The 27,062-nt window shown below is 35.6% G+C and overlaps 1 protein-coding gene across 6 annotated transcripts in view; it reads right to left on the bottom strand.

The window, feature by feature from the left end:
* LOC127507818 (ubiquitin carboxyl-terminal hydrolase 47-like) overlaps positions 1 to 26,824 on the bottom strand; it is a 150,682-nt gene extending 123,858 nt beyond the window's left edge. Inside the window, exons 1-8 of one of the 6 annotated variants that reach the window (XM_051885261.1) lie at positions 26,727 to 26,824; positions 12,495 to 12,559; positions 8,978 to 9,074; positions 8,788 to 8,906; positions 8,611 to 8,678; positions 5,379 to 5,492; positions 4,435 to 4,521; positions 2,437 to 2,526 (exon numbers count right to left, since the gene is read on the bottom strand). In XM_051885261.1, coding sequence (XP_051741221.1) covers positions 2,437 to 2,526; positions 4,435 to 4,521; positions 5,379 to 5,492; positions 8,611 to 8,678; positions 8,788 to 8,906; positions 8,978 to 9,074; positions 12,495 to 12,510 — 591 coding nt within the window. In that variant the 5' untranslated portion in view covers positions 12,511 to 12,559; positions 26,727 to 26,824. Of the gene's footprint in view, positions 1 to 2,436; positions 2,527 to 4,434; positions 4,522 to 5,378; positions 5,493 to 8,610; positions 8,679 to 8,787; positions 8,907 to 8,977; positions 9,075 to 12,494; positions 12,560 to 16,039; positions 16,116 to 26,726 lie in introns of those variants that run through there. The other 5 variants (XM_051885262.1, XM_051885257.1, XM_051885260.1 and 2 more) reach the window with 5 other exon arrangements.
* Between the last annotated feature and the right edge of the window lie 238 nt (positions 26,825 to 27,062).

The raw sequence follows: 27,062 nt of genomic DNA, 5'->3' as shown, positions 1-27,062 counted from the left end.
CTAGCTGGTTGTTCTGCTTCCTCAATAAACAAGCTACAATTAGTTCAAAATGCAGCTGCTAGAGTTCTTACCAGGTCAAGAAAATATGATCATATAACACCAATTTTATCATCTCTTCACTGGTTACCTATTAAGTTCCGTATCGATTATAAAGTACTGCTAATGACCTATAAGGCTCTAAATGGTTTAGCTCCTGTGTACTTAACCGATCTTCTATCGCCCTACAATCCTTCACGCTCTTTAAGATCACAAAACTCTGGACTTCTGGTTGTACCTAGGATATCTAAGTCCTCTAAAGGAGGGAGAGCGTTTTCACATTTGGCTCCTAAACTCTGGAATAGCCTTCCTGATAATGTTCGGGGCTCAGACTCGCTCACCCAGTTTAAATCTAGATTAAAGACGCATCTCTTTAGCCAAGCATTCACATAATCCATCTCATATCAGATCAATTGCACATGACTATCTTTGCTTAATGCTATGAACAGCAGCTATGCTAATTATTCTCCATTTGCTTTTCTGTTTCATCTCGGGACGCCCGTCCTGAGGTGACTAGAGAGTACATCAGCTCCAGTTTGGATCCAGCCTCTTAAGAAGACCTCAGATCTATGCATGTCCCCTTTTGGATATATTAAAGACTGTTTGTTATATTCTCCTGTGTCGTGCGCATGATTTAAGCCACAACTGACACGTCAATGTCTGTATTTCGTATATGAGATTCTGACCCATGTCCAGAAAGTAGTAACAGTTCACTCATTTAGCCTGACTTCCTGAGAATATATGTACTTGTTTTGTAATTAAGGCTACATCCACACAAAGCCAGAGCTTTCCCTATCCGATCCTTTTTTTTTTTTTTTTTCTTCTGCTCGTCTCAAGAAATATCTGCGTACACCTGAAACCGACTCAAAACGATGTAGTATACATGCCAGATCAGTATGTGGTGCTGTAATTCTGCCACAGAGATTCACTAGAAACGGAGAATAAGACTTGGAGAATGTGCATAAACCTTGTGCGCTGTATACAAACTTTAGTAAAGCTTAGAAATAAAGTTTTTATTTTAGTAAAGCTAATAGGCTCGGTAGCTTCTGCGGCATGAACACAAGCTGTAGGTGTCTGACTAGGGTCGACACGTGGGTTGATGACATCATCGTTTCACAAAATATACGGATTGGCTGTACACACGAAAACGCAAGGATGTAATTTTCAGATTTATCCACTCCAGGACCTGGTTTCAAAAAAATAGCGGATTCACGTTCTGAAAACGCCGGATCTGTCTGGACAAAACGCCTATACTATACAAAATTTTTGCGTATACGCGTCTCCGTGTGGACGGGCCCTAATTTGCTCATACAAGTACATTAACCAGGAGTCATATTTTGTGGAAAGAGAACTAAGTTCGAACTCTCATTATTCTGCTCTTATGATGGCTGTTTGAGACAACTGTGTCTAAGGTCACGAAGGTCAATAACACATTACATGTATCCACTAACACATATACATATCATGGTTTATAGCAACATTGGTCACTATGTTAAACTATGAATCATGTGTAGAAGTTTATTTCAGTGCTCTGTGTGGATGTAGTTTTCAAGCTCTACAAAAGGCTGGGTTGTTTCAACCCATGTTTGTCAAATATGGATATATTTGCTAAAGCAATATTCTCCAGGAGAATTCAACAGTGGCTCAGATGAGAAGAGTCCTTCTGGACGTGATGTCTCACCTGTGACCTTACCAAAGTTTCTTAGGTACACAGAATGGAAAGTGGCACAGATAATATCTTTAAATGACTTAATTTGTGTAAAGAACTGAAGACCATATTCAGATGCTGCTAGAATTATCTGTACTATTAACCTATCTGAACCTGTAGAAATGATTATCTATTCAACTGTAAGTACTAGTGTTTCTGTATTCTACGTTAGTTTGAGGCTGGATCTCTTACTCGTTTCCTACAGTCTTTGTAAGTGTGGAGAACTCTGTCTTCAGTAAATTGTCTGTCACCTGACTGATCTTCAACTTTGACTCCTGGTCTTCATTGATCATTCTGGTCTATTATGGGGTGTAACTGTAATTCCCCGGCACTGCAGTGCAGGTGTGTTCATCTGTTCCTGGAGCCTCCCCAGCACTTCACAGTGAGGATGATTCCCTTACTGGACACGTGCAGCTCGGGTCATTGAGTACTCTACTAACCCGCTAATGAGTTAACTCAGAAGGGTCAATAAGACATCCAACACATGCATCCAAAAATATATTGATACCTAAATCAGTGTCAGACTCAGTTCCTGGAGGCTCACAGCCCTACTGAGTTTAGTTCCAGCCCTGCTCCAACACACAGACCCGTCATTTTCAAATAAGACCGAAGGACTTGATTAGCTGGATCAATGTGTTTCATTGAGGCTGAAGCTAAACTTTGTAGGGCTGAGGCACAAATTATTTCAGTACCTCAATCTGAGGGCGAATGAGCACTTCCTTGTCACCAGACCTCCTCAACTGAATAATCAGTAGATTTGGAAAGGTGATCATCTCACTTTTCTGTTGAGAAAATAATTTAGTTCATAATACACTGCAAGAATTTAACATGAAAACAACAGCATGAATGAGTTGTGCTTTCTTTCTTCACAAAGTATTCATGAAGCAAATACAGCATTGAACAATTAGATACAAATCAACAACAAATTATTACTAACTAGTTTAATACTCAAAGTATGTTACAACTAGGGTTGTAACGATATACCGGTATGATGGTATATCACGGTATGAACACGTACAATTATCATATCGTGTACATTTGCTTATTTACGGTATTGAAAAAAAATATATAATAATAATAATAATAATAATAAGACGCAGAATATCACTTGTGCATAGACAGCAACTTTCCACTTCACTACACTCTAAACTTCCTCCACACATACAACAGAGAAAATGTCAGAGACAGAAGTTGTTATCTCTAATCTCTATCCCTCGTTGAAAAATAAGTTACAATTTGCAGTATAGGAATACTTTCGATATGGAAAAACAAACGCGGGGTTGTCCTCGAGTGTAGATATCCAGTTTGCAAAAAAATGCGGACGCGAAGTAGGCCTACATGCAAAAGGAGGAAACACATCGAACATGTTCACATTTATTTGAGAACACCATCCGTGCAGATGCAGGTATGTTCCGTTTATAACTTAAGTCGTGTGATGTGCGTGATGGAGAGCTCCCGGAATCCAGTCATGAAAACTGAATGTACAGTATAACACAGCGATGTCCCTTAAAAACGCGCGATTTGTTGGACTGGTGAATAAAACGAAAGCAGAGCTGTACAATATATCAAATCGCGACATGGTCTAGGCGGGGTCTGTGAATATTAAAGCGCAAAAAGACTGCGGTATAAATATATCTGTTTTGCGCGTCAGCCGGTGTGAATGAGCTGCGCTGTTTCCTGTACTAACGTTACATAAGCCTACATGTTCTTTCAATGTTTGCCGTCTCGTTATCTGAGGACATGAACACAAACATATCAAAGTTTGCTCTGAGATAGCGCTTAATGAGCGTTTCATCATTTTATTTGAGAAAAACCATTGCAAATACACTGAAACTAAAAGCTCTTCACTACATCCCGTCAAAATAAACGTCCGTTTTTTAACTCCGGTTTTTTTCTGTCAAGAAATTGTCAGAAATATATTATGATTGTAAAATAAAATGTACTTCTCAAAATAATAATAATAATAATATTAATGCAATTTATTTAAATATTATTTAAGGAATATAATTTTTGTCCATGCTTTAATTCAGTAAATCTCTTTGTGCAGCACTTTGGCAAAACTTAAAAGGATAAAAAGTTAATTTCATTAACATAATTTTTGATCATATATTTGTATTAGATAATAAAAAGCCAGAAGAACTAAGTCAAACTAGAATTTCTGAATTTTAATAAATTATTAAATAAAAGTTGTTAATCTAATCCATAATCATTTATTAAATTTACTATAGTTTTTGATTATTGAAATCTGAATAGACTAAATAGAATAAACAAACACTTTTATCATCAGTTAACATGACTAATAAATGAATGAAAGTAATAATTGATTGTTTAATACCGTATACCGTGATACCGTGATATTTGCTGAGACGGTTATCATACCGTGGAAATCTCATACCGTTACAACCCCAGGTACAACCACATAAGGATTTTGTAACAAATCAAAAGAGAAAAGAGTATTTGCATTATTATTATTAAATGAATGACCCAGTTTTTATAACTTTTCAGTATTTCATCTTAAATGCTATTGTGCATTTTCTTTTTATTTAAAGTATGGAAGAGTTTATGTACTGCAGTTTCACTCTTAACAGAACCATTTTAAACTTATTTACTTAAATGTAAATCAATCCACACTACATTTCACAAATTATTTCACATTAAAACAGATTTTACCGGATAGAAAAGATACTTGCCTTTTCACAGCTTGTGCTCTCACAGTGACAACAACGCAGCAGATACACTCCACAGATTTGATCAAAATGTGCCTTTAAAGCAACTTCCTAAATAGAAATAAATATTTCAAAATAAATAATTAAGATTGCACTGTTGCACTGATCATTCAATTAATGTGATGTGCTTGTACATTAATACGCATTTAAAATAGACATATATTCAACGGAGTCCCACTGAAGCATGTTTCAATGAGCAATGGAGCAAAGATACATGTTGTTTGGATAAACATGACATATTGAGTCTTGACCAGACTCAGAGTCCCTCATTTTTATGATTAATAAAACAAAGTGGACATTGACGCAATATTTCTTTCTGTCAGTCCAACTCTGAGTGTTTTGCATAGTTATATATATGATAATGTTGATATGTTTGGTTTTGGCAGAATAGATCTATTGCTGCTGCTGCTGCTACAGAGCAAGTACGGGACTTTCTACTGCCAATATGAACTACACAAGAATAACCTGTACATGAATAATCTACAGCAGATCTATACAGGTGGAGGATTTCTGTGTAGTTCATATTGGCAGCTGCAACTTCTACAGCAAATGCTGTATTTCAAGGTTGAGCAGCGAGCTGATACAGCAGGAACCAATCAGCTGTGCTTAATGAAGCTTGATGAGCTCTATTTGGATAAGAAAAAGCTTTTGGTTGTTTACTGGAAAGTGCTCAAATGAACTAAATTAAATGCTGTTTTTATGTTTTTGAATTAAAGGTTCACTTTAACAAACATTTGACCAAATATTTGGAATAATGAATCTAAGTTTCACTATTAGCTTCATCATGAGAGTGACAAATCTGTCAGACTAAAGTATGAACAACTGACAGTAAACATTAGTGAATCAGCCCTACTGAGTGAATTTAAACATTCTTAGAGAGTAATTCAGATGAGCAAAGATCTGCTTACCACATCCTGAGAGTGTTTAAAAGAGATTGGCAATGAGAGAAAAGGTTCCAAGTTTCCTTGTTCGTGTTTGTAGCATGACCATGTCATTGTGGTCTTTGTTTCGCCCATAAAAAGCTGCAAAGGTGTCAATAAAACAGATTTAATGATGATTCACAGATATATGCATGCTTTAATCATTCTTTAATCATGTTAAAATAATCATTCTCTGCAGTTTATCCTCCATCACATTAAACTGCTCATAAACCTTTAATTGTGTCACATGACAACAAGTGGTTGAGGGGTGGTAGTTAATCTTTCAGTATAAAATATATTTAATTCTATAATATATTAATATTCTATTTAGAGGGTAACAAAGCATCAGACCCCAAAGGGCAAATGTGGCAACAGAAGCAGAAGACATGAGCTGAATTTGAGCTAAATTATGACAGTCTTGTAGAGCTGCTTTACAGCAGAATCTCCAGAGTTTCCATCATTGATTCTGGTATTTTCCTGTTTATTACAGTGAAGCTGCTTTGACACAATCTGTATTGTATGAAGCGCTACAGAAATAAAAGTGACTTGACCTGATATAAGAACTTGAAGACCCACAAATAGTATATGACTTCAAAATACATTGAAATGTCTCAAAAAACAGTATAAAATAATCAGATGGTTTCCAAACTCATTGCAGGATCTCACTGGCAGATGAGGACTGATTATCCTTGATTACTTCCAGCTGTTTCTCATTACGCAAGAAGTTCCTAATTTTGTTTCGGAAGTGTCCTTAAACAGGTTTACATGCATCAAAACTGAAAAACACTAATTTTCTCATTATATACATTGCACATCACCACATTTTTCAGTGATTCTTAAATGACACATCCAAAGATTCAGTCTCTCTAAACCCCTCTTTTCAAGTGCCTGCTCTGCTCTGATTGGTCAGATGGCCCAGTCTGTTGTGATTGATCTACTGCTTACAGCAGGGGTCTCCAAACATGGTCCTGGAGGGCCACTGTCCTGCAGAGTTTAGCTCCAACCTGCCTTGACACACCTGCCTGGAAGTTTCTATGCCTAATTAGAGCTTGATTAGCTTGTTCAGGTGTGTTTAATTGGGGTTGGAGCTAAACTTTGCAGGACAGTGGCCTTCCAGGACAGAGTTTGGAGACTCCTGTAAGCAGTAGATCAATCACAACAGACTGGGCCATCAGTGTGTCTGAAACAAAGCGCCCATTACCACAACTGAACTTCAGCTTTCTACCTCAAGTGACGTACCCCGCTACTGAGCTCATAGGATGATGAAGTGGAGACAGAACTGAGTCCTCACTGACCATTTCTGGTCAGGCTTTGTGAGATGCTACTTTCCTAATCTCCAGTTAAGACAGAAATGGCATGTGGAAACTAAACCCATTACAGTCGGATGTGTAGTAATGTTGGTTGACCCTCAGCTGCCCCGTGCCCGCTGGTTAATTGGGAGAGTAGGCAGGACATTCTCTGGGGTGGACGGACACGTAAGGTCTGTAAAAGTCAGCGTTAAATGAAGGTTATACGTGGCCTATTGCCAGATTACTGAAGATGATGGCACCAAATCAACAGACACTTAGTAACTTAGATGCAGAAACATTTATGCCCCTGCATGTTTGGGGCAGCGATGTTAAGGAGATTTAACCAATTGGCGACAAACTTTTAGGTAATGTTGGAAAGGATGCTAGGTGACGAGCTAGGAACTTCCCAAAGAGTCAGGAAGAGGAATTAAGAGAAGAACACGCATCATATCCTCCTGTATCTTAACCTTCAAAGTTTAAATTCAGTGTTTGCGTTCATGAGAAAATGTAGATCTGTTTACTTATTTGTGCTCTTTAATATAGGTATCTGCGGTGTTACAGCTTTGGTTAATGTAAATGATTGAGTTGTTTATCTGTTTGGTGTTTTCTCAAAGATGCGGAGAATTCGTGATTCTGTTATATGTGCAACATGCCCCTTCTAGTGGTTAATTTCAGTAGTGCAGTTCAAACCCTGAGAATTGTATTGGATGTGGAATGATATGTATATTATCATGTATGTATATTGTAATTATTTGTTGTATTGTAATTGTTTATTTTAGACCACACACACAAACAGAAGGTAAAGATGAGAATCTTCTAATCAGGGCTTAAAAACAGAAAACAATTCAATCGTTTCATCCTGAGCAGAATCAGTATTTTAACGTTTCTGTTCCTTCTGTATTATTAACGTTCCGAAACCAGTTTGATTAAAAAAAATAACGGTTAATAATATTTTTTTAACTTTTTTATTTATTTATTTATTTTTATTCATTTTGGCTTGAAATGTATATAGCATGAATAGCCTGAATTTAACAGTAAGACTTGAAACTAACTGTTTAAGTTTAAAGTTTAAATCTTGTTATAAAAGATAATTGTAATGGCTAAGATACAAGACTCTTCGTTTTTGAATAAAGAAAATGCTGTGCGTATTATTATTATTATTATTATAAAAGGTACATGCAATTTTTTTTTTTTTTTTTAATGTTATTAACTGATTTTTTTTCCCTAATCAAATCAGAACTGATTTAATTTTTTTCATTTTTAAGCCCTAACTTAACTGTCAATCATGATGTTAAACCTCCGTTTTTATTGCATCAAATAAGTAACTAAAACCAAACTTTTGTTTTTTTAAATTAACATATCTGAAGTGTAATTTAATTGTTTAGTTTGTCTCGCATCCCATTAAATTACATGGAGAGGGCGGGGTTTATGACCTATACTGGGACCAACCACCTGGGGGCGATCGAGACGCTTTGGCTTCACTTTTCAGGACTTGTGTGGTACACTTGGCTTACACAGATACACATGGAAGCGTTTGAAAGCAGGCGTCTATCAGCAGATCCCTAATATATCCACTGATAGATGCCTGCTTTCAATGCTCCCATCTGTATCTGTGTAAGCTCTGTGAAGAGACATTACAACCAGACTTCAGTCTACTTTACTGAATGATTTACTGAAGTCCTTACTGAATGATTGTAAATCAATTCAAGCACTGGTCAAGGATCCATGTGAAGTAAGTTTGTGCAGACGATGAAGAAGCAGAAGGCCTCAGTGAAAGAGATCAAAACCAAATAAGAGCCAATAATGTGTCTGAACTTTCTCTGGAGAAACACTTCCAGAGCTGAACTGCTGTGAGATGATTGATGCTCCTTATGAAAGTCACTGAACACTGAGACAAAAGATGACAGAATAATCCAGAAGAAACTAGTTACCTCAGAGGATCTAGGAGTCTTTTTAAGGATCAACTGTAGATGTTCTGCTGCATCTTGTTCTTTATAAACTTTGGGTTTGATGGAGAGAAGCACATAACAATCAAACACTGATACTGAATAACTTTTATAAACAGGAATATTGACTGAATGCTGGAAACAGCAATAAAAGAGACCAACCGTCTGTAATGCCGAGGCTTCTGGTGACCCCAGCTGCTGAAACTGCATTTTTCTGTTTCTTTTCCAATTCATTGAACAATTTCTTCAGCTCTCTAATGAAGTTATCATCAGATGAAACTCTACAGAAGACATTGAGTGTTTATTGATCAGCTGTTGTTTCCACTGCAGGAAGTGAAAGACGTTTCTTTACCTCTCGACATGTTGTCTGAACTCCTTCGTCATGAAGAGCGTCTGAAGAACTGCATTCAAGTAACAGGTGGACTTTTGATTCTCCAGCCAACAGTATCCTTAAATGAGAAACACATTATTAACACTGACTGACGTCAATCCAGCTGACCAGAGAAACTTCAGAAACACATCCAGCAGATCTTACAACATACAGCGCCATCGAGTGTCCATCGAGATCAGAAACTGACTGAATCAAAGCAAATTTTGAGTGAGTTTTGAAAGTAAAAATGATCACTTTTATCCAGTAGATGGCTGCAGAGCTCCACTATTTGTTATTTGCTATTTGACTAAATGAATGACAACTTTTCTCTTTTTTTTCAGTTGGATTCATATGTAAATATTATGACTTTTTGTCACCATTACAATCTTTTTACAACTTTTTTTTTTTCAGTACAAAAATGCTAAACTTTGACAAAAAGTAACTTTTATTGTTATAATTGTGATTTCATAATATTTAGATATGAATCCAACTAAAGAAAACTTGTGGAAAGAGTCTTTCAGTCAGTCAGATAGCACATAGTGGAGCTCTGCAGCATCTACTGGATTGTTACAATAGCACTCCAAGGAAGACGAGGAACTTGGATACGAGTAACGTAAAGTAGTTTAATAACCAGGAAGAAGCAGGAAACATAGAACACGCGTAACATGAACGATACCGGATATATATATATATATATCAGTAAATATCATATATACACTACCAGTCAAAAGTTTGGACACAGTAAGATTTTTAATGTTTTTAAAAGAAGTTTTGTCTGCTCACCAAGGCTGCTTTTATTTAATTAAAATACAGTAAAATAGTGAAATATTATTACAATTTAAAATATCTGTTTTCTGTTTGAATGTATTTTATAAAGTAAGTTATTCCTGTGATCAAAGCTGAATTTTCAGCATCATTACTCCAGTCTTCAGTGTCACATGATCCTTCAGAAATCATTCTAATATGATGATTTGATGCTCAGGAAACATTTATTGTGAACAATTGTACAAAATATTTGAGTACAATTTTTTTTTTTTTTTTCAGGATTCTTTGATGAATAGAAAGTTCAGAAGAACAGCATTTATTTGAAATATAATCTTTTGTAACATTATAATTGTCTTTACTGTCACTTTTGATCAATTTAATGCATCTTTGCTGAATAAAAGTTACAAAAGCTTTGTATTTCAGATAAATGCTGTTCTTTTGTACTTTCTAGTCATCAAGGAATCCTGAAAAAAAAGTACACAATTGTTTTCAACACTGATAATAATCATAAATGTTTCTTGATCATCAAATCATCATATTAGAATGATTTCTGAAGGATCATGTGACACTGAAGACTGGAGTAATGATGCTGAAAATTCAGCTTTGATCACAGGAATAAATTACACTTTACTATATATTCACATAGAAAACAGATATTTTAAATTGTAATAATATTTCACAATATTACTGTTTTCACTGTATTTTAATTAAATAAATTCAGCCTTGGTGAGCAGAAGAAACTTCTTTTAAAAACATTAAAAATCTTACTGTGTCCAAACGTTTGGCTGGTAGTGTATATAATATATATACAGTGGGTACGGAAAGTATTCAGACCCCCTTACATTTTTCACTCTTTGTTATATTGTAGCCATTTGCTAAAATAATTTTAAGTCCTCATTAATGTACACACAGCACCCCATATTGACAGAAAAACACAGAATTGTTGACATTTTTGCAGATTTATTAAAAAAGAAAAACTGAAATATCACATGGTCCTAAGTATTCAGACCCTTTGCTCAGTATTTAGTAGAAGCACCCTTTTGATCTAATACAGCCATGAGTCTTTTTGGGAAAGATGCAACAAGTTTTTCACACCTGGATTTGGGGATCCTCTGCCATTCCTCCTTGCAGATCCTCTCCAGTTCTGTCAGGTTGGATGGTAAACGTTGGTGGACAGCCATTTTTAGGTCTCTCCAGAGATGCTCAATTGGGTTTAAGTCAGGGCTCTGGCTGAGCCATTCAAGAACAGTCACGGAGTTGTTGTGAAGCCACTCCTTCGTTATTTTAGCTGTGTGCTTAGGGTCATTGTCTTGTTGGAAGGTAAACCTTCGGCCCAGTCTGAGGTCCTGAGCACTCTGGAGAAGGTTTTCGTCCAGGATATCCCTGTACTTGGCCGCATTCATCTTTCCCTCGATTGCAACCAGTCGTCCTGTCCCTGCAGCTGAAAAACACCTCCACAGCATGATGCTGCCACCACCATGCTTCACTGTTGGGACTGTATTGGACAGGTGATGAGCAGTGCCTGGTTTTCTCCACACATACCGCTTAGAATTAAGGCCAAAAAGTTCTATCTTGGTCTCATCAGACCAGAGAATCTTATTTCTCACCATCTTGGAGTCCTTCAGGTGTTTTTTCATGTGTCTTGCACCGAGGAGAGGCTTCCGTCGGGCCACTCTGCCATAAAGCCCCGACTGGTGGAGGGCTGCAGTGATGGTTGACTTTCTACAACTTTCTCCCATCTCCCGACTGCATCTCTGGAGCTCAGCCACAGTGATCTTTGGGTTCTTCTTTACCTCTCTCACCAAGGCTCTTCTCCCCCGATAGCTCAGTTTGGCCGGACGGCCAGCTCTAGGAAGGGTTCTGGTCGTCCCAAACGTCTTCCATCTAAGGATTATGGAGGCCACTGTGCTCTTAGGAACCTTAAGTGCAGCAGACATTTTTTTGTAACCTTGGCCAGATCTGTGCCTTGCCACAATTCTGTCTCTGAGCTCTTCAGGCAGTTCCTTTGACCTCATGATTCTCATTTGCTCTGACATGCACTGTGAGCTGTAAGGTCTTATATAGACAGGTGTGTGGCTTTCCTAATCAAGTCCAATCAGTATAATCAAACACAGCTGGACTCAAATGAAGGTGTAGAACCATCTCAAGGATGATCAGAAGAAATGGACAGCACCTGAGTTAAATATATGAGTGTCACAGCAAAGGGTCTGAATACTTAGGACCATGTGATATTTCAGTTTTTCTTTTTTAATAAATCTGCAAAAATGTCAACAATTCTGTGTTTTTCTGTCAATATGGGGTGCTGTGTGTACATTAATGAGGAAAAAAATGAACTTAAATGATTTTAGCAAATGGCTGAAATATAACAAAGAGTGAAAAATTTAAGGGGGTCTTTCCGTACCCACTGTATATATATATCTATATCTCTATCTATCTATCTCTATATCTCTATCTATCTATCTATCTCTATATCTCTATCTATCTATCTATCTCTATATCTCTATCTATCTATCTATCTCTATATCTCTATATCTATCTATCTATCTCTATATCTATCTATCTATCTCTATATCTATCTATCTATCTATCTATCTATCTATCTCTCTCTATATCTATCTCTCTCTATATCTATCTATCTCTATATCTATCTATCTCTATATCTATATATATATATATATATATATACATACACACACACACACACACACAGACTATGTATAATATGCATAATTACCTTGACATTTCGACATACTAGTCTTTCCTGGTTAAAATGACGTGGCTGCTGATGGATGGGTGAATCTATCAAAACAAAGCCATACAATAGGAATTAACTTTACAATAAGTTTCAGTGGTAACACTGAAGATACTGAAAAACATTCAGGGTGAGCAAATAAAAGTTTTCCATTGATAAGACAAAGGTTATTAAAACGGTGTTTTTAGACCCGACTCGTTTAGAGCATTTGTTAATGAACCTGGCACCTTTTCTGTTTGTTTAGGCACATGTGAACACAGCAATTCAAATCCACACCAAAACCATCGGTACAATATAGCCTGAACAAGGAGATCTTAGCCCCTTATTGTGATTCTTGATGTTATTGTGGTTCTAGACTAAATGTGGTCTCATAGTTAATATGTAGGTATTAATTTATACACTTTTGTACATTTAGAAAGGTGCTTAAACATATAAATGTAAGATCCCTAAACCCCATCCTGAACCTAAACATTCCCATTTTATACAGAATGTTAAAAAAATAAAACATAATGGACAGAAATGTGTAGGAAAATTAAAATTTTAGTAAAAATATTAAAACAATATTTTAAGCCACTAATCCTACACCTACCCCTAAACCTACCCATAACCATGTCTTAATACTGTTATAAATAAAAGAATAATATACAAACAAGTGCAATCAAAATAATATATTTATTGCGAAAATGTCAAAAGTGGTACCAAAGGTAGTTCAAATGATGATGAGTTCCAGTCACAGTCCTCTCTGGCGGTAATAGTTTTTATAGGGTACAGAGCAGAATTTAACTTATTAATCCATGAAAATATGAATCCGGTTTCAGTCCATGAAGGCACGCACTCATTTCAAATGTCAATCCACTGAAACACGACATGTCACAATCTGTGACGCAGCAGGTAAGAACCAATGAGCGTTCAATATCAGTGCCGTAAACCATGTTGTGATGCTTCTCGAGGCGCAACTTTCAAATGTGAATCATAACGAGCGCGAGCTTTGACTGTGACGGTCATGCTGATGTAACGTCTGTATAAGATCAGTCTTAGCCAACCAACTTTGGAATTTTCAGAATGCTTTTAGCCTCCTGAACTGTGCATGTAAATCACGAATCGGCTCCGGCTGGTCTAGGAGAGACTGGGACTTTGGCATCTTTGTGGCCCTATCAGAAGCTAACCAGAGAACCCCAGTCCCCAGCTCTGGGGACTTCAAAAGAATCACCCCCTCTGGGTTAAGGGCCATGCGGCACATTCCAGACCCGCCAAAACCCAATACACACCACGCACACACACAAACACGCAGGAAGAATATATGTACATTTACCCTCAAAATCTGACTGTGCCAAAGTGTACCTGTCGTGTCTTTCAAGGTGCATGTATGTATCCCTAGTGTATTTGCTTAGTTATGACTGTAGTTGCGTTAGTGTCATTCTAAACAATAAAACTCGAGTATAAGCTGTATCTTCCCTTTTTTGTTTCTGCCACCTGACAAGTTTGGTTTCTTTGTAAAGCTCTCTTTATGCCTTATCCAACAATGTATGTCACATTACTGTAAAATGCATTCTTCTATTTTTAATGGTACTTCGGAGAAAATACACTCCGATCTGACACTTCATAATTCATGCAAAGGTGGCCATAAATGGAGACAAAGAAAAAGTTTGCCCGCCAAGATTGCACCCTTATCATTGGCTGTTTCACCCAAGGAGGCGTGTTGGCTTGTTTTTCCATAAAAGACAACCACACGCATTTTTCCTTTGTCTCTCAATTGTCTCTCGACTGTCCCTCGCCATCTCGTGCACGTCTCTCCCGGACGTCTCTTCCATCACGCGCTATTCTTCTTCGGGATGACCATTTCCGGCGAAACAAACGTTCAAGTCCTCAGTTCAAATCTTCCCGCGGAAACAGAAGAAGCCAACGAACTGCAGCCACACTGAATCTTCACATGTATCTTTTTGAAACTCAGCACGCAGACTCACGCAAGTACCGCTTCTCTCTATCTTAGATGCGATAAGTCATACGACCTAACAAAGTGTTACTGATTCTTTGCTGGCTCTCAAAGACTGTTAGTAAGTTTTGCTACTTGTCTTCTCTCTTTTCCTGTCTTTACTTTTGCTTTTGTATATATGTATATCCTCTGTGTATATTTAGCCTATGTATTCGTAGTTTCATATATTAAATACATTATATTCATGTTTGATTGTAATGACAATTGAATACAACAGGTTTAAAACATTAGTGCCACGATTTTAATATTAATACATGGGAATTCATATACATTCACACTTGAATACGTAAATGATTTATGTTTTATTGCCATTAATACGTAAGTATATTTACATTTTAGTGCTGTAAATACATCAATATTGTACATTTTTGTGTGTATGAAAATGTGAGTAAATGTATGTGTGGAAGAACCACACTTTACGTATTAATACACACATATTCTCATGAGATCACGTTGGAAAATCGATACTACTGTTGGCATAGAGGAGTGTAGTTTAGTGGTGAGAGCAGTAGTTGGGCATGAGAATGGCGAATGAACAACGCGGTTGTTTTGTTTGTTAAGACGTTTGAAGTGGTGAACTTGTAAGTAGAGAGTGGTGTGGAGATTATTATATTATTATATTATATTTACCTCAGTGTTACCTCTTTCTACGCCTTTAAAGACAGTAACAAAATTACTATACTCCCTAAATTAAACTATTTATTTACAATGACTCCAGCACTACCCACCCTCACCTGGTTTAAATCACTAGATTCAATCGTCAATAAATTCTATTGGAAAAATAAGACCCCGAGAATTAAATTAACTACACTAAAAAAACACAAGGAGGACTGGAAGCACCACATTTCTACCACTACTTTTTGGCCAATCAGCTCCAAAATATATACAAATGGATTCACCCAAACCCATCAGAAAGCACATGGCAAGATGTTGAACACTCAATTTGTAAAGACATTAACATTTCAGAATTACCTTTCTATAATCAGACAATCAAAAAGCATCTGTTTTAAAACACCAACAATAGCTGCAGCTCTGACAGCCTGGTGGAAATTTCAAGAAGCCACTCAACTTACGCACATGGGCAGATAAGGGCATCACACAACTTCAACACATCCTGCTTAATAACAACTTGGCACCATTTTCCCACTTGGTCCAGAAATACGGCATTGGGAGTAATTGTTTTTTGGAATATTTACAAATCAAATCATCTATTCAATCAAAAATCGACACTCAGACAATTAATCTAGACCTTCCCCCTCCAATCTAATTAATATAACCTCCCCAAAAAAACTACTCTCCAAAATATATAAAATAATATCCAAATCAGACAACACATTAAGCCTACCCAATGCTAAATGGGAATCAGACTTATCCATTGCTCCCAATGCCGCTTTCTGGACACAAATCTGCAAAAATATCTACTTCATGACAAAAAACGCTAACTTACAACTTATACAGTATAAAGTACTTCATAGATTTCACCTAACTGGGCGGAAATTATTTAAAATGGGTTTTACTTCAGAAACATGCTCACATTGCACACAAAACACTCCAGACGCCTGTTGCGCAACTCCGTGATTCCCTCCTCTGGCCATGAGAGGGCGCCCTCACCTGAATATTGACACATGCACACAAACACACACTACATTTCCCATCAGCCCCGTACCTGGTACTGATTACTGCAGCAGCTTGTTTACTGGCCTATATAAACTGCAGTGCAGAGTTTCTGAAAGAAAAAATGGTTGAGAAGGACAGGATAGCTGCAACTAAGATAGAAAAGGTGAGAAGTTCTCAGAGGACAGAACAAACAGCAGGTGAATCAGAAGGTGGCAATAGTGAAGATGGGGCTTTGGTAAATCCAGAAGATAAAGGTTCTGTGTTGGGAAACGAATGATGTTTTATTTGTTTAAATCCCCCAAAAAAGAAAGTTGTTGGAATGTCATACTGATTAAAAAGAACAGAGGTATTCATGAGAGCCAGACCGACACAGAGAGCGAAAGTGATGTTTCAGAGTGTCACTGCTAGTCTGCCCCAAAGTGGCTTCTCTAGTCAAACATGTACTGCTGGTGACATCAAGTCTTTTTTGAAAGAGACGAAAAATCTGAAAAAGGTAAAAATAGAGGAGTATTTTCCAGACATTGTACAGTTTATTGAAATGGTAAAGAAAGTTGTTTCTCTAATCAGGAGGTTTACCGTCTGTAGAAATTCTTACGAAGTTGAGTGGATAACTTAGTACATCCTTTGTGGGGTTTTTTTTCTCTTTTGTTCCTTTTATCCTTAATGGGGGAAATAAATATTGCTTCTTTGAATGTTAATGGAGCAAGAGATTATAAGAAAAGAGCTTAATTTGAATGAATGAAACATATGAAAATTGATGTATTGTTTGCACAAGAGACTCACAGTGATGTATCTAATGCTGTAGAATGAGCTATAAAGAATTTGATGGTTTAGTGATTTTAAGCCATTATACCTCCTTGAGTGATGGAGTTATATTATTTTTAAAGAAATTTACTCCATATTCCTATAATGCTTAATACGTTAAAGCTGTATTTGACAATAGCTCTTTTGTTTTTATTTGTGTATATGCTCCAACTATGGCAATTGAAAGAATGAACACTTTGTGTGAACCAAAGTGTTCACTTTTTTTGAACACTTTGGATGATGTTTGAAATGATTGTAACAATGATGATTTTTTTAATGTTAGGAGGAGATTGTAATTGCACTGAAAATGTTATGGACTGTAATCTTGTTGAACCACACATTTGCATTTTTTCTGATCACAGTTTGATAAAATGTGTTGTGGCAAAAAATGATGTAAAATCAAAAAGTGCCTACTGGCATTTTAATAATAATCTACTGTGTGATTCTTTTGGACAAATGCTAAAGTCATGAAATCTTCTTTTTTAACATTACAGCAGTGGTGAGATTTTGTGAAGGTACAAATAAAACAATTGTGTCACCAATATACTCACAACGCCATAAGAGACATTAATAGCTCAATGAGTGAGTTGGAAGAAGATTTAATGAAGTTACAAGAGTTAGCAGAGTCCACCTATATGGAGAACATAAAAAAGAAAAAGAATGTATTATCTGATATGTTAGGTTTGACAACGAGAGGGGCTATAATTAGATCCGCTTTCAAAATGCAAGATTAATGAATGCTCCTTCAAAATTCTTTTTCAGTTTAGGAAAAAATAATGCTCACGAAAAATTTATTCATGCCTTGCAGTCTGAAAAAGAGCACCAGATCTTGATGGTTTCACAATTGAATTTTATAAATCTTTTTGGGTAGAAGTGGGTCCAGAATTAGTATCTGTTTCTAGTGAAAGTCTGGTAAATGGACAATTGCCCAGAAGTTGCCAGAGAGTAATCATCACTTTATTGCCAAAAAAAAGAAGAAGATTTAAACGAAATAAAAAATTGGAGACCAGTAAGTTTATTATGTATTGATTATAAAATACTGTCTAAAGCCTTAGCAATTAGATTAGGTTAAGTCCTTGAATCTATTATTCATCCAGATCAGTCATATTGTGTACCAGGAGGAAGAATCTTTGACGATGTCTCTTTTATTAGAGGCATTTTAAGACTCATTTCAACTTTTTGATTTAGATTTTGGGCTGATATCAGGCTTTTGACAGAATCGAATATGTATTTATGGAGTGTTTTAAAGGCTTTTGGATTTTGGATTTTATTTCAATGATAAAAGTTATGTACTGTGGTGTTGAGAGTATATTAAAGATTAATAGTGACTTATGCTCTCCATTCAGGGTGTATAGAGGTGTCAGACAGGGATGTGCGCTGTGAGGCATGTTATATACCTCAGCCACAGAAACCCTGTTAAATAAATTAAGAAATGATGTGCATGGATTATATATGCCAAATTGTGCTAATACTTTTAAGTTATCAGCGTATGCTGATGATGTCATTATAATAATCAGTGAACCCAATGATGTCAATGTGATGTCAAAGATTTTAGATGATTTTAAAACTCTTTCTTCTGCAAAGGTAAACTGGAAAAAAAGTGAAGCCATTTTAGTTGTAAAATGGTTAAATAGTGAACCAAGGGTTCCTGATGGTCTAAAATGGACCAGAGATGGTTTTAAATATCTAGGAATCTATTTAAATGAAAATGTTGTAAAAAAAAAAAAAAAATTTTTGAAGGCACTGTTGAAAAAGTAAAAGGGCGACTGGATAAGAGGAGGTTTTTACTCCCTAAAATGTCTTATAAAGGACGTATTCTGATCATTAATAATCTAGTAGCCTCTGCACTTTGGCACCGTTTAGCCTGCATAGATCCTCCAGCTGATGTTCTAATGAAAATCCAGTCAATTTTAATAGATTTTTTTCTGGTACAGATTGCACTGGGTGCCAAAAAGTGTTTTGTATTTGCCAAAAGATGGAGAACTTAGATTGGTACACTTGCAGAGCAGAACAGCTGCGTTTCGTCTGCAATATGTTCAAAGACTTTTAAGGTGCTCTGCAGAGTCAAGTTGGATGAGCAGCTTGTGCAATTCTTCCACGTATTGAAGGCTTGGGACTAGATAAAGCCTTATTTTGGCTTAGTTTTTTTATTGTAACTTGTTGAAAGTCTGGTCTTAATTTAAGACAAATAGAGAAAGTAATACTTCCCTCTTTTGGTTACTACAGAAGCCATTGATTATTGGCTCACGACTTTATCAAGCGAGATGTCTTTTGCCATACCAGAAAGGACTTTGCGTAATGTCCAGCTGATAACAATCGGTCATCTACATCAAACAGCAGGAACTGCTTTTAAAAATGTGACCGCTATTGCTGAGCGGTTATTAATGAAATCATACCGCATTGAGGCAAAAACACTTGAAAAATGGAGATTTTTACATTTTTACATTTACTCATTTGGCAGACGCTTTTATCCAAAGCGACTTACAAGTGAGGAATACAACAAGCGAGTCGTCATGACGAGGCAAATAGACACAAAAAGTGCTCACAATACAAGTCTTAGGCAATGCTCAGAGATCAGCCATTAATGGTGAAGAAACAGAATTCAGTACTCGAACGGGTCTATCAATTTTGTGTAATGGTATGCTGTTGGATTGTAAAGAATTAATGATTGTGGGTTCAAATTCTGTATTTGACAAGAATTAGTTTAAGAGTTGTGTAAAAGCTTTTAACAAGAAATCTTTGAATAATAAGTGTGACACACCATGGCGAAGTGTACTTAATCTTGATATCAATGAAAAACCAAAATGAAGAGCTTTGTACAAGTCACCATTGGTCAAAAAACTGGGGATTTACAGTGGAGAGTGTTGCATGGTGCCATCGCAGTCAATGCATTTGTCTCTGATAAATTCTGATATCGCTGAAAATTGTCCTTTTTGTCTGCATAAAGAGACTTTTTCATGCTTTCATGCACTGAGAGGTTAAAAACATTATTTGATACTTTGAAGAAGATCTTTAATTCTTTTGATGTGACTTTTTCAATTAAAATGTTTATTTGTGGTGATATGTGGAAAAATGTCGACAAAAGTCTCAATTGTTGAACTTCTTGTTAGATCAAGCAAAAATGGCGATTTATGCTACAAGAAAAAAAAGTTGAGCAAAATGTTATCTTGTTTTTCTTTTCTAAAATTTTTGTTTCCTTTTTCTCTTATGGGCTTTTTTCTTTCACACCTCTGAACACGTTTTTAGGTTCTAGAGTAGTTGTTATATCGCATGGTGTGTGTCTGTGGGGGGAGCGTTGCCTCTCTCCCTCCTGTCATGGAGTCTTCTTCTTCTTCTTCTTCTTCATCATCATCATCATCATCATCATCATCCTTTTTATGGTGGGTGGCACCAACGTTAAGGTGCATCTGTCACAGAGTCGCAACCATCAAAGACACTAATCAGCCCATCATCACCAGATCCGCCCACTCGTTCACTTTCCCCGGAGATCTGATTCACCACACCTCCTCAAGTCAGCTCATTTAATCCATCACATCCTGCACTCCATGGTCTGGTCTGGTCTAACACATACGGACATTAGAGTGTTCACACTGCACACGGATGCGGTCCGGCAGTGCATTCCAGTTGCGGTGCGTCTGCAGCAGTGCAGCGATCGTTTCCACACGAGTCTATGTTTGCAGAGCATTGTTCGCATTAAAATGAACATGTATTGATGGGAAAACCCTATATAATTTAAGGTCTACCCTCACACTTCAGTCTTCATTAAAAGAACCAAACTCAGACCGACCAAGAGGTGAACCAAGTGAAAAAGGACCCAGTTCTCTTCACGTTCACACTGTTCCTGAAAGAGGACTCCGATGCTTTTTATAGTCCAATTAAATAGGAAAGTGGTCTCAGACCTCTTTGTGTTCATACTGTTGCTTTTATAGATCTAGTCCAGTTCAGTGTTTGTTTGTAGAAATTTGTTTATAAAGATTATTATTTTTTTGTAATATGACATTGCTGCAAATGCTCTTGAATGAGCTTAAGTTGTTTATCTTTTGCACAAAAATGTAAATTTTGTTGCAATATTTCATCCATATTCTTGCACTATATTACACATCCATCTTTCTAAATAACATTTAGGCTATTTTTAATTGTTTCTCTTAATTCAAGGGTTTTTTTTTAATCACAGAAGGCAATGATAACATCAGCATAGAAAAAACAAGTACAAATACAATAAAACAATGATGCAAATAATAAACTGCTTTAAATTTTCCATGTAGAGTATAGGTATAGCTAAAAGCAGCATTCAAGTAAGAGAATGGGTCATTCTCACGAAACCATTAAAACACCACGGCACTAATGATTTTAAATATTAAACATGTATTTTATATAAAAACATCATAATTAAGACAATATTCTCTATGTAGCCAGTTGACTGAGACATCTGTTTAATTAGATATTATTTTCATGTCCAAGGAGAAATGTTCTGTAAATTTAGTTAACTTCAGCAAAACTTGTATTAAATTATTTTTTAAGTTCTATTTTAATGGTTCCGATCGGGAGTTTCTATCAATTGTTGTGGGTGGGGCCTTAATTAGTGAGACACCGAAGGGAAATGTATCGCTTCTCCTTTAAGCGTTCGCGCTCAGACGCACAGTGTATGGGAACGGAGAAGCAGAGGTAGTTTTTCTCTCTCTCATATATCTTGCATTAACTGTCTCTTTGTAACGTAATCACTACGTTTATGATGTTAAAACATTGTTAAGAGTTTCTGTCATACCTTGTATCCGTGTGATTAGCGTATTTTCCTTGAAAGTGGTACTTTTAACCGTGTTAAATTTAGTGTTTCGCTTGCACGTGCATCTTTCCATGCAGGAATGAGAGAGACTCCTGATGTCTGTGTATACTAATAGGGTTGCAAAATTCCGTGAATTTTCAAAGCTGGAAACTTTCCATGGGAATTAATGGGAATATATGGGAATTAACGGGAATTAATGGGAATAAACACGGAATTCGCAAAATTGCAGGTTAGCCTATAACAGGGTACTTAAATGTAGTTGAAAAAAAAAAAAAAAAAAAAAACATCTTGCAGCATTACTTTGGTTAAAACAACTAGATTTAAAGCAATTTCAGTAGAATTTTTACCCTGGCATTCACGAAGCACACTACTAACTGCAGGGCTATTGAGGCCACACCCCCTGCATGCGCTGTGCATTCCCCCAGTCCATAACATACACGTTTGATCAAAAATACAGAAAAAAAAACTGTAATATTGTGAAATATAACCACAATTTAAAATAATGGTTTTGTATTTTAATAAACATTAAAATGTAATTTATTCCTGTGATCAAAGCTGAATTTTCAGAATCATTACATGATCCTTCAGAAATTATTCTAATATGCTAATTTGATACTCAATTATCAATGTTGGAAACCGTTGTTCTGCTTAATATTTTTTTATATCCTGTGATACTTTTTTTTTCAGGATTCTTTGATGAATAAAAATTTAAAGAACAGCATTTATTTAAAATAGAAATCTTTTGTAACAGTATACACTACCGGTCAAAATTTTGGGGTCAGTATTTTTTTTTTTTTTTGAAAGAAATTAATACTTTTATTCAGCAAGGATGTGTGAAATTGATTAAAAAGTGATATTAAAGTGATATTGTTAGAAAAAAATTCTATTTTGAATAAATGGTGTTCTTCTTAACTTTTTATTCATCACTGAATCCTGAAAAAAGTATTACAGGTTAAATAAATAAATAAATAAATATATATATACATACGTATATATGTGTCTGCTACATCTAGAAGTTGTTTTCTGTGCATGTGCTATAGGTGTGTGCACTCGTATAAAAAAATTAAACTGGCAAGGCATGAAGGCGCGTCTCTCTTACAGTTTGGAAGCAGTTAAAATCACAATAAACTAGTGTTCGTTGTGAACGAATAATTTGTAGAGATCTGAGAGAAGCAGCAGCCATGATGAAAAGCTGATTTGTATGGAGGCATCTGATAACTAAACTACATTGGAATTCGTGAGCGGAAAAAACAAGTGAACCCAGATCTGTTTGTGTTCAGATTGTTGTTTAGATGAAAACCAACTGTACTCAGATCACCTCCTGAGATGGTCTCGGGCCAAAAATCACATGAAGCACGCTCAGACCCCTGAAAAGGACCAAATGTGAAAACACCCTAAAAAGTCAACGCATGGCTTTTTTGCCTCGGGTAAAGCAAGTAAAAATCACAACCCTTGCATTTAGATGATCAAGGAGACATAATGGATAGCTTTATTTATATAAAGTGATACTTTAGATTTATATATTACGTTGCTTATTTAAGTTGCAAAACATTTAAACATATATGTTAAAATCTCAAACATTTTATATTAACCCATTTAAGCCCATCAGCAACTATAGTTGCCGCACATTCAAATACATTTAAAAAAAAAAAAAAAAAAACCTGGGGAAAATAAATGCAGAACATGTTCACATAGGACACTATTAACAGGACTATATGCATGAAACCATTCAGAAAAATTTGGGCACAAATGGGTTAAGTTTTAATGTAAAATGTTTGAGATTTTAACATGTTTAAATGTTTTGCAAATCTTTATATTCACTACTTCATCTGCTCATCCTAATTATTAGAGTTTTAATGTTGGACTTTTAATCGCTGCTGTTTTCATATTTATAGAAGCCGTCTGTCTAATCTCTGCTTTGTTAATATCCCAGACAAAAGTCAAGGAAGTAATATGATATCCTTTCTGAATCAGCTGATCACACAGCTGCTTGGTGATAAGCCCTTTCCCCTTTCCCACGGCTCCAGTCATCAAAAGAGAGCGCACCACCCTCCTACTTATATCCGGATCAAAACTTTATTTTTGCTTATTTGTTGCCCTGCTATCAGCTTACCCTGTATTCATATATCTTATGCTTTTCTGTTTTCTGTTTATGGATGAACTCTTATTGAAGTTTACCATATAGTGTGAACTCAGTGATGTTATTTCTGTCGTAACTGTGAGTGTCTGACTATGTCAGTGGGTCGTTAATCTTGGCCCTCTTATTTTGTTTTGAATTAATATAGTGGGTTATCTTTATATCATTGAGTTGAATAGCCTAATCAGGGCCCTCTTTATGTTTATATATTATATTTTGTAACAGACTGAACCTGCAGTTGCCTCTCTTTTTTTCTTGTTAGTGCATTGACCTCCTTGATCATGTTCTTGTATTTGTTTTGTTTGTTTGTTTGTTTGTTTGTTTATGTCATTGAATGTGTTGTCTTGCAGCTCTTATCCTCCATTACCCAGATCAGTTCTATAACAAAGCTTTATTTTTAGTTCAGATGGAAATATAGACTCATCTAAAGGCTTAAAAATTGTTCATCTCAATTTTTATTGATCTTCTTAGAGCCTGGGTTTTTCTTTAAAACCTCATATTGTCACTATCTCTGAAACATGGTTACACAATCAAATAAGTGACAATGAAATTAATATTGAAAATTTTACTTTATTTAGAGCTGACAGACCCACCAGAGGAGGTGGTGTTACCATATATGTTTCTGCTCATTTAAATTCAGCGCGTGTGATTCTGATAATACCACCTGTCAATTTTGAATGTCTATTCATTCGCATCATTCTTCATGACAATAAACATTTAACCTTAGGAAACTTCTACAGACCACCATCTGCTTCTGCTGATTCTACAAAATGTATTTTGTCAACATTCATCTCCCTTGCAACGCACAGCGAACTTATTATTTTGGGTGATTTCAACTGTAATTGGCTGGACCGCTCCTCCTCTAATGATAAAGATTTGTTTAGCAGTATCAATCTCACTCAGTTAATGAATGAACCTACCAGAGTTAGTCAAAATGTATCTTCTTTGTTGGACTGAATATTGGTCACTAATCCTGAAATAATTATTAAGTCCGGTGTGATGTCTGACTGTTTAAATTAATTAAAGATGTTAATTTTTAAATAATTTTAAATTGTTTTGTTGGGTTAAGAAAAAAAGATCTTCTTTAGTGGTGGGATATAGGGAAAACTCAGATTAAGCTTTTCTGCAATCAATTTATGGCACACACTTCCTGTAAAATCAAACATGAAATGGCAAAATTATATAAAGATATTTCAAAAATTCAAAATATGTTAATTGATCAAAATGATGTGAATTTACAAGATGATTTTTGTCAGAAGAGACAAGAGTTAAGTGTATTCATACTAATTATATGCATGCATTACGTACATCTGATGGGAATGTTACTTCAGATCATTTGGAAATGAAGAGACTAGCTGTTGATTTCTATGCTAAAGAGTCGCAGATGAACTTTTTAAATAACTTACTTGTGCTGGAAGAAGGAAATGTAAAGAAGACTCTGATCAGACTTTTGAGAAAGTTACAAAAGTAGTGAATCAACTTTCATCTGCTCGTGTACCAGGAATCGATGTACTACCAGCAGAATTTTATAAAGCTTTTTTGAGAATAATAGGAAAAGACTTTTTAATGTTTTACAGGAAAGCTATAAAGGTTCTACCAAAAATTGTCTGCTTTCTCTGAATAAGAAGAAAGCTTTTGATTGAGTAGATCATCATTATCTTTTCAAGGTTCTTGTGTGTTATGGGTTTGGAGAACATTTTTTATCATGGATTAGAATATAATATACTGCTGCTGTAAGCATGGTTAAAATAGGAGGAGGTTTAAGTGTACCAATTCAAATGAAAAGAGGGATAAGACAAGGGTGCCTTATGTCTGGTTAGTTATATACCTTGGCAATAGAGCCTCTACTTTGTTCATTAAGAATTAAATGAATTAGCACCACTTTAATTTACAGCCCGTAGATGGCACGCTTACCATGTAACTACATGAAACGAATATATTTCCCCAGTATTAAAAAAGATTGCAATAGTTGTAGCTCTGCCTTGAAACAACTTAATCAGTGCACTTTTGCAGTAAAAACAAAATACTGTATAAATGCACTGATGTAGCCTACCCCGTAATTTTAAAAAAGCCTTTATATATTTGTACAGTATCATTATAAAAAGGTATGCAGTGTATGTTCTCGCTAAATTGCTCCCAAACGTAAGATTGTTGTCTATAGTATTAGTGCCCCTTAGTGCTAAAATACTTACAGTATAAATAATTTGTTATTTTCCTGGTTGTTACCCCTTTATTCCCAAAACTTTACATATTGTTCCCCTATACTTACATACTTACTTCATAGGTACACTATAATTACCAGAAGTTGCACTGTAAATATGCTGTAATTACGCAGAACTTTCCGGGCTGTAATCTAAACCGTTACCAGAAGCTTTATGTTCAGTTGTGAATCGAGATTTGAGTTTTGCTTTAAGTTTATAAATAATCGTGAATGAATTTACTGTGAAAAAATGTTTAATGGTTGTTAATCTTATTGTAATAAAAGTTATTTTGAAAAGTCAAAAAGTCTCTCTCAAATACCACATATAAATGTATACAGTTAAGCTTTTGTCATAGCAAATCATACACTTTCCTTATTTTGCTGTCAAAGAGCATAAATAATTTCAATTAATTAACATTATTAATATGATTAATATTTAAAAAAAATAATATACAGACACTTAAATGAACAACCTGCAACTGCTTGTTTTGTCAGTTCACATATTGTAAAATGCATTTATAACAGTAAATATCACACAATCTTGACATCTTTATAAATTTACAATCTTGACAGATCTGTTAAAGATTCTTAAATAGTGTAAAATATCAAATTAAATGATTATTAATAAAGTTATTTTGAGGCCAGATATTATTCTCTGGTATAAGTTGATGTTCACTTACCCGTTACACGTCTTTGACTGAGTTTCAACAAAATGTATTACTGTCTGCAAGACCACTCCTAGGTTAATGCAGATTTATGCTGTGTCTGTTCTGCTTTCACTTTCATACAGAAACACTAAAGGGACATGGTGAGGGTTAAAAATTAAATGAGATGAACATTATATTTCAATGTTTTTGAAGTCTCTCACGTTTTCCCGAGAAACTTTGCATTCACCCGCAAATCTCATAAATGGAATGTCATTTTTGTCTTTGATTTTTAGTTTACTTATCTTTTATTTGATAGCACACCAGGGGCTGTATTCACAAAACATTTTATCTTACCATTAAGAGTTCTCC

The sequence above is a fragment of the Ctenopharyngodon idella genome, chromosome 24 (genome assembly GCF_019924925.1).
Source record: "Ctenopharyngodon idella isolate HZGC_01 chromosome 24, HZGC01, whole genome shotgun sequence".
Classification (NCBI taxonomy): Eukaryota; Metazoa; Chordata; class Actinopteri; order Cypriniformes; family Xenocyprididae; genus Ctenopharyngodon; species Ctenopharyngodon idella.
The sequence above is the reverse complement of the archived record's forward strand: the minus strand, read 5'-3'. Positions and strand labels throughout refer to the sequence as shown.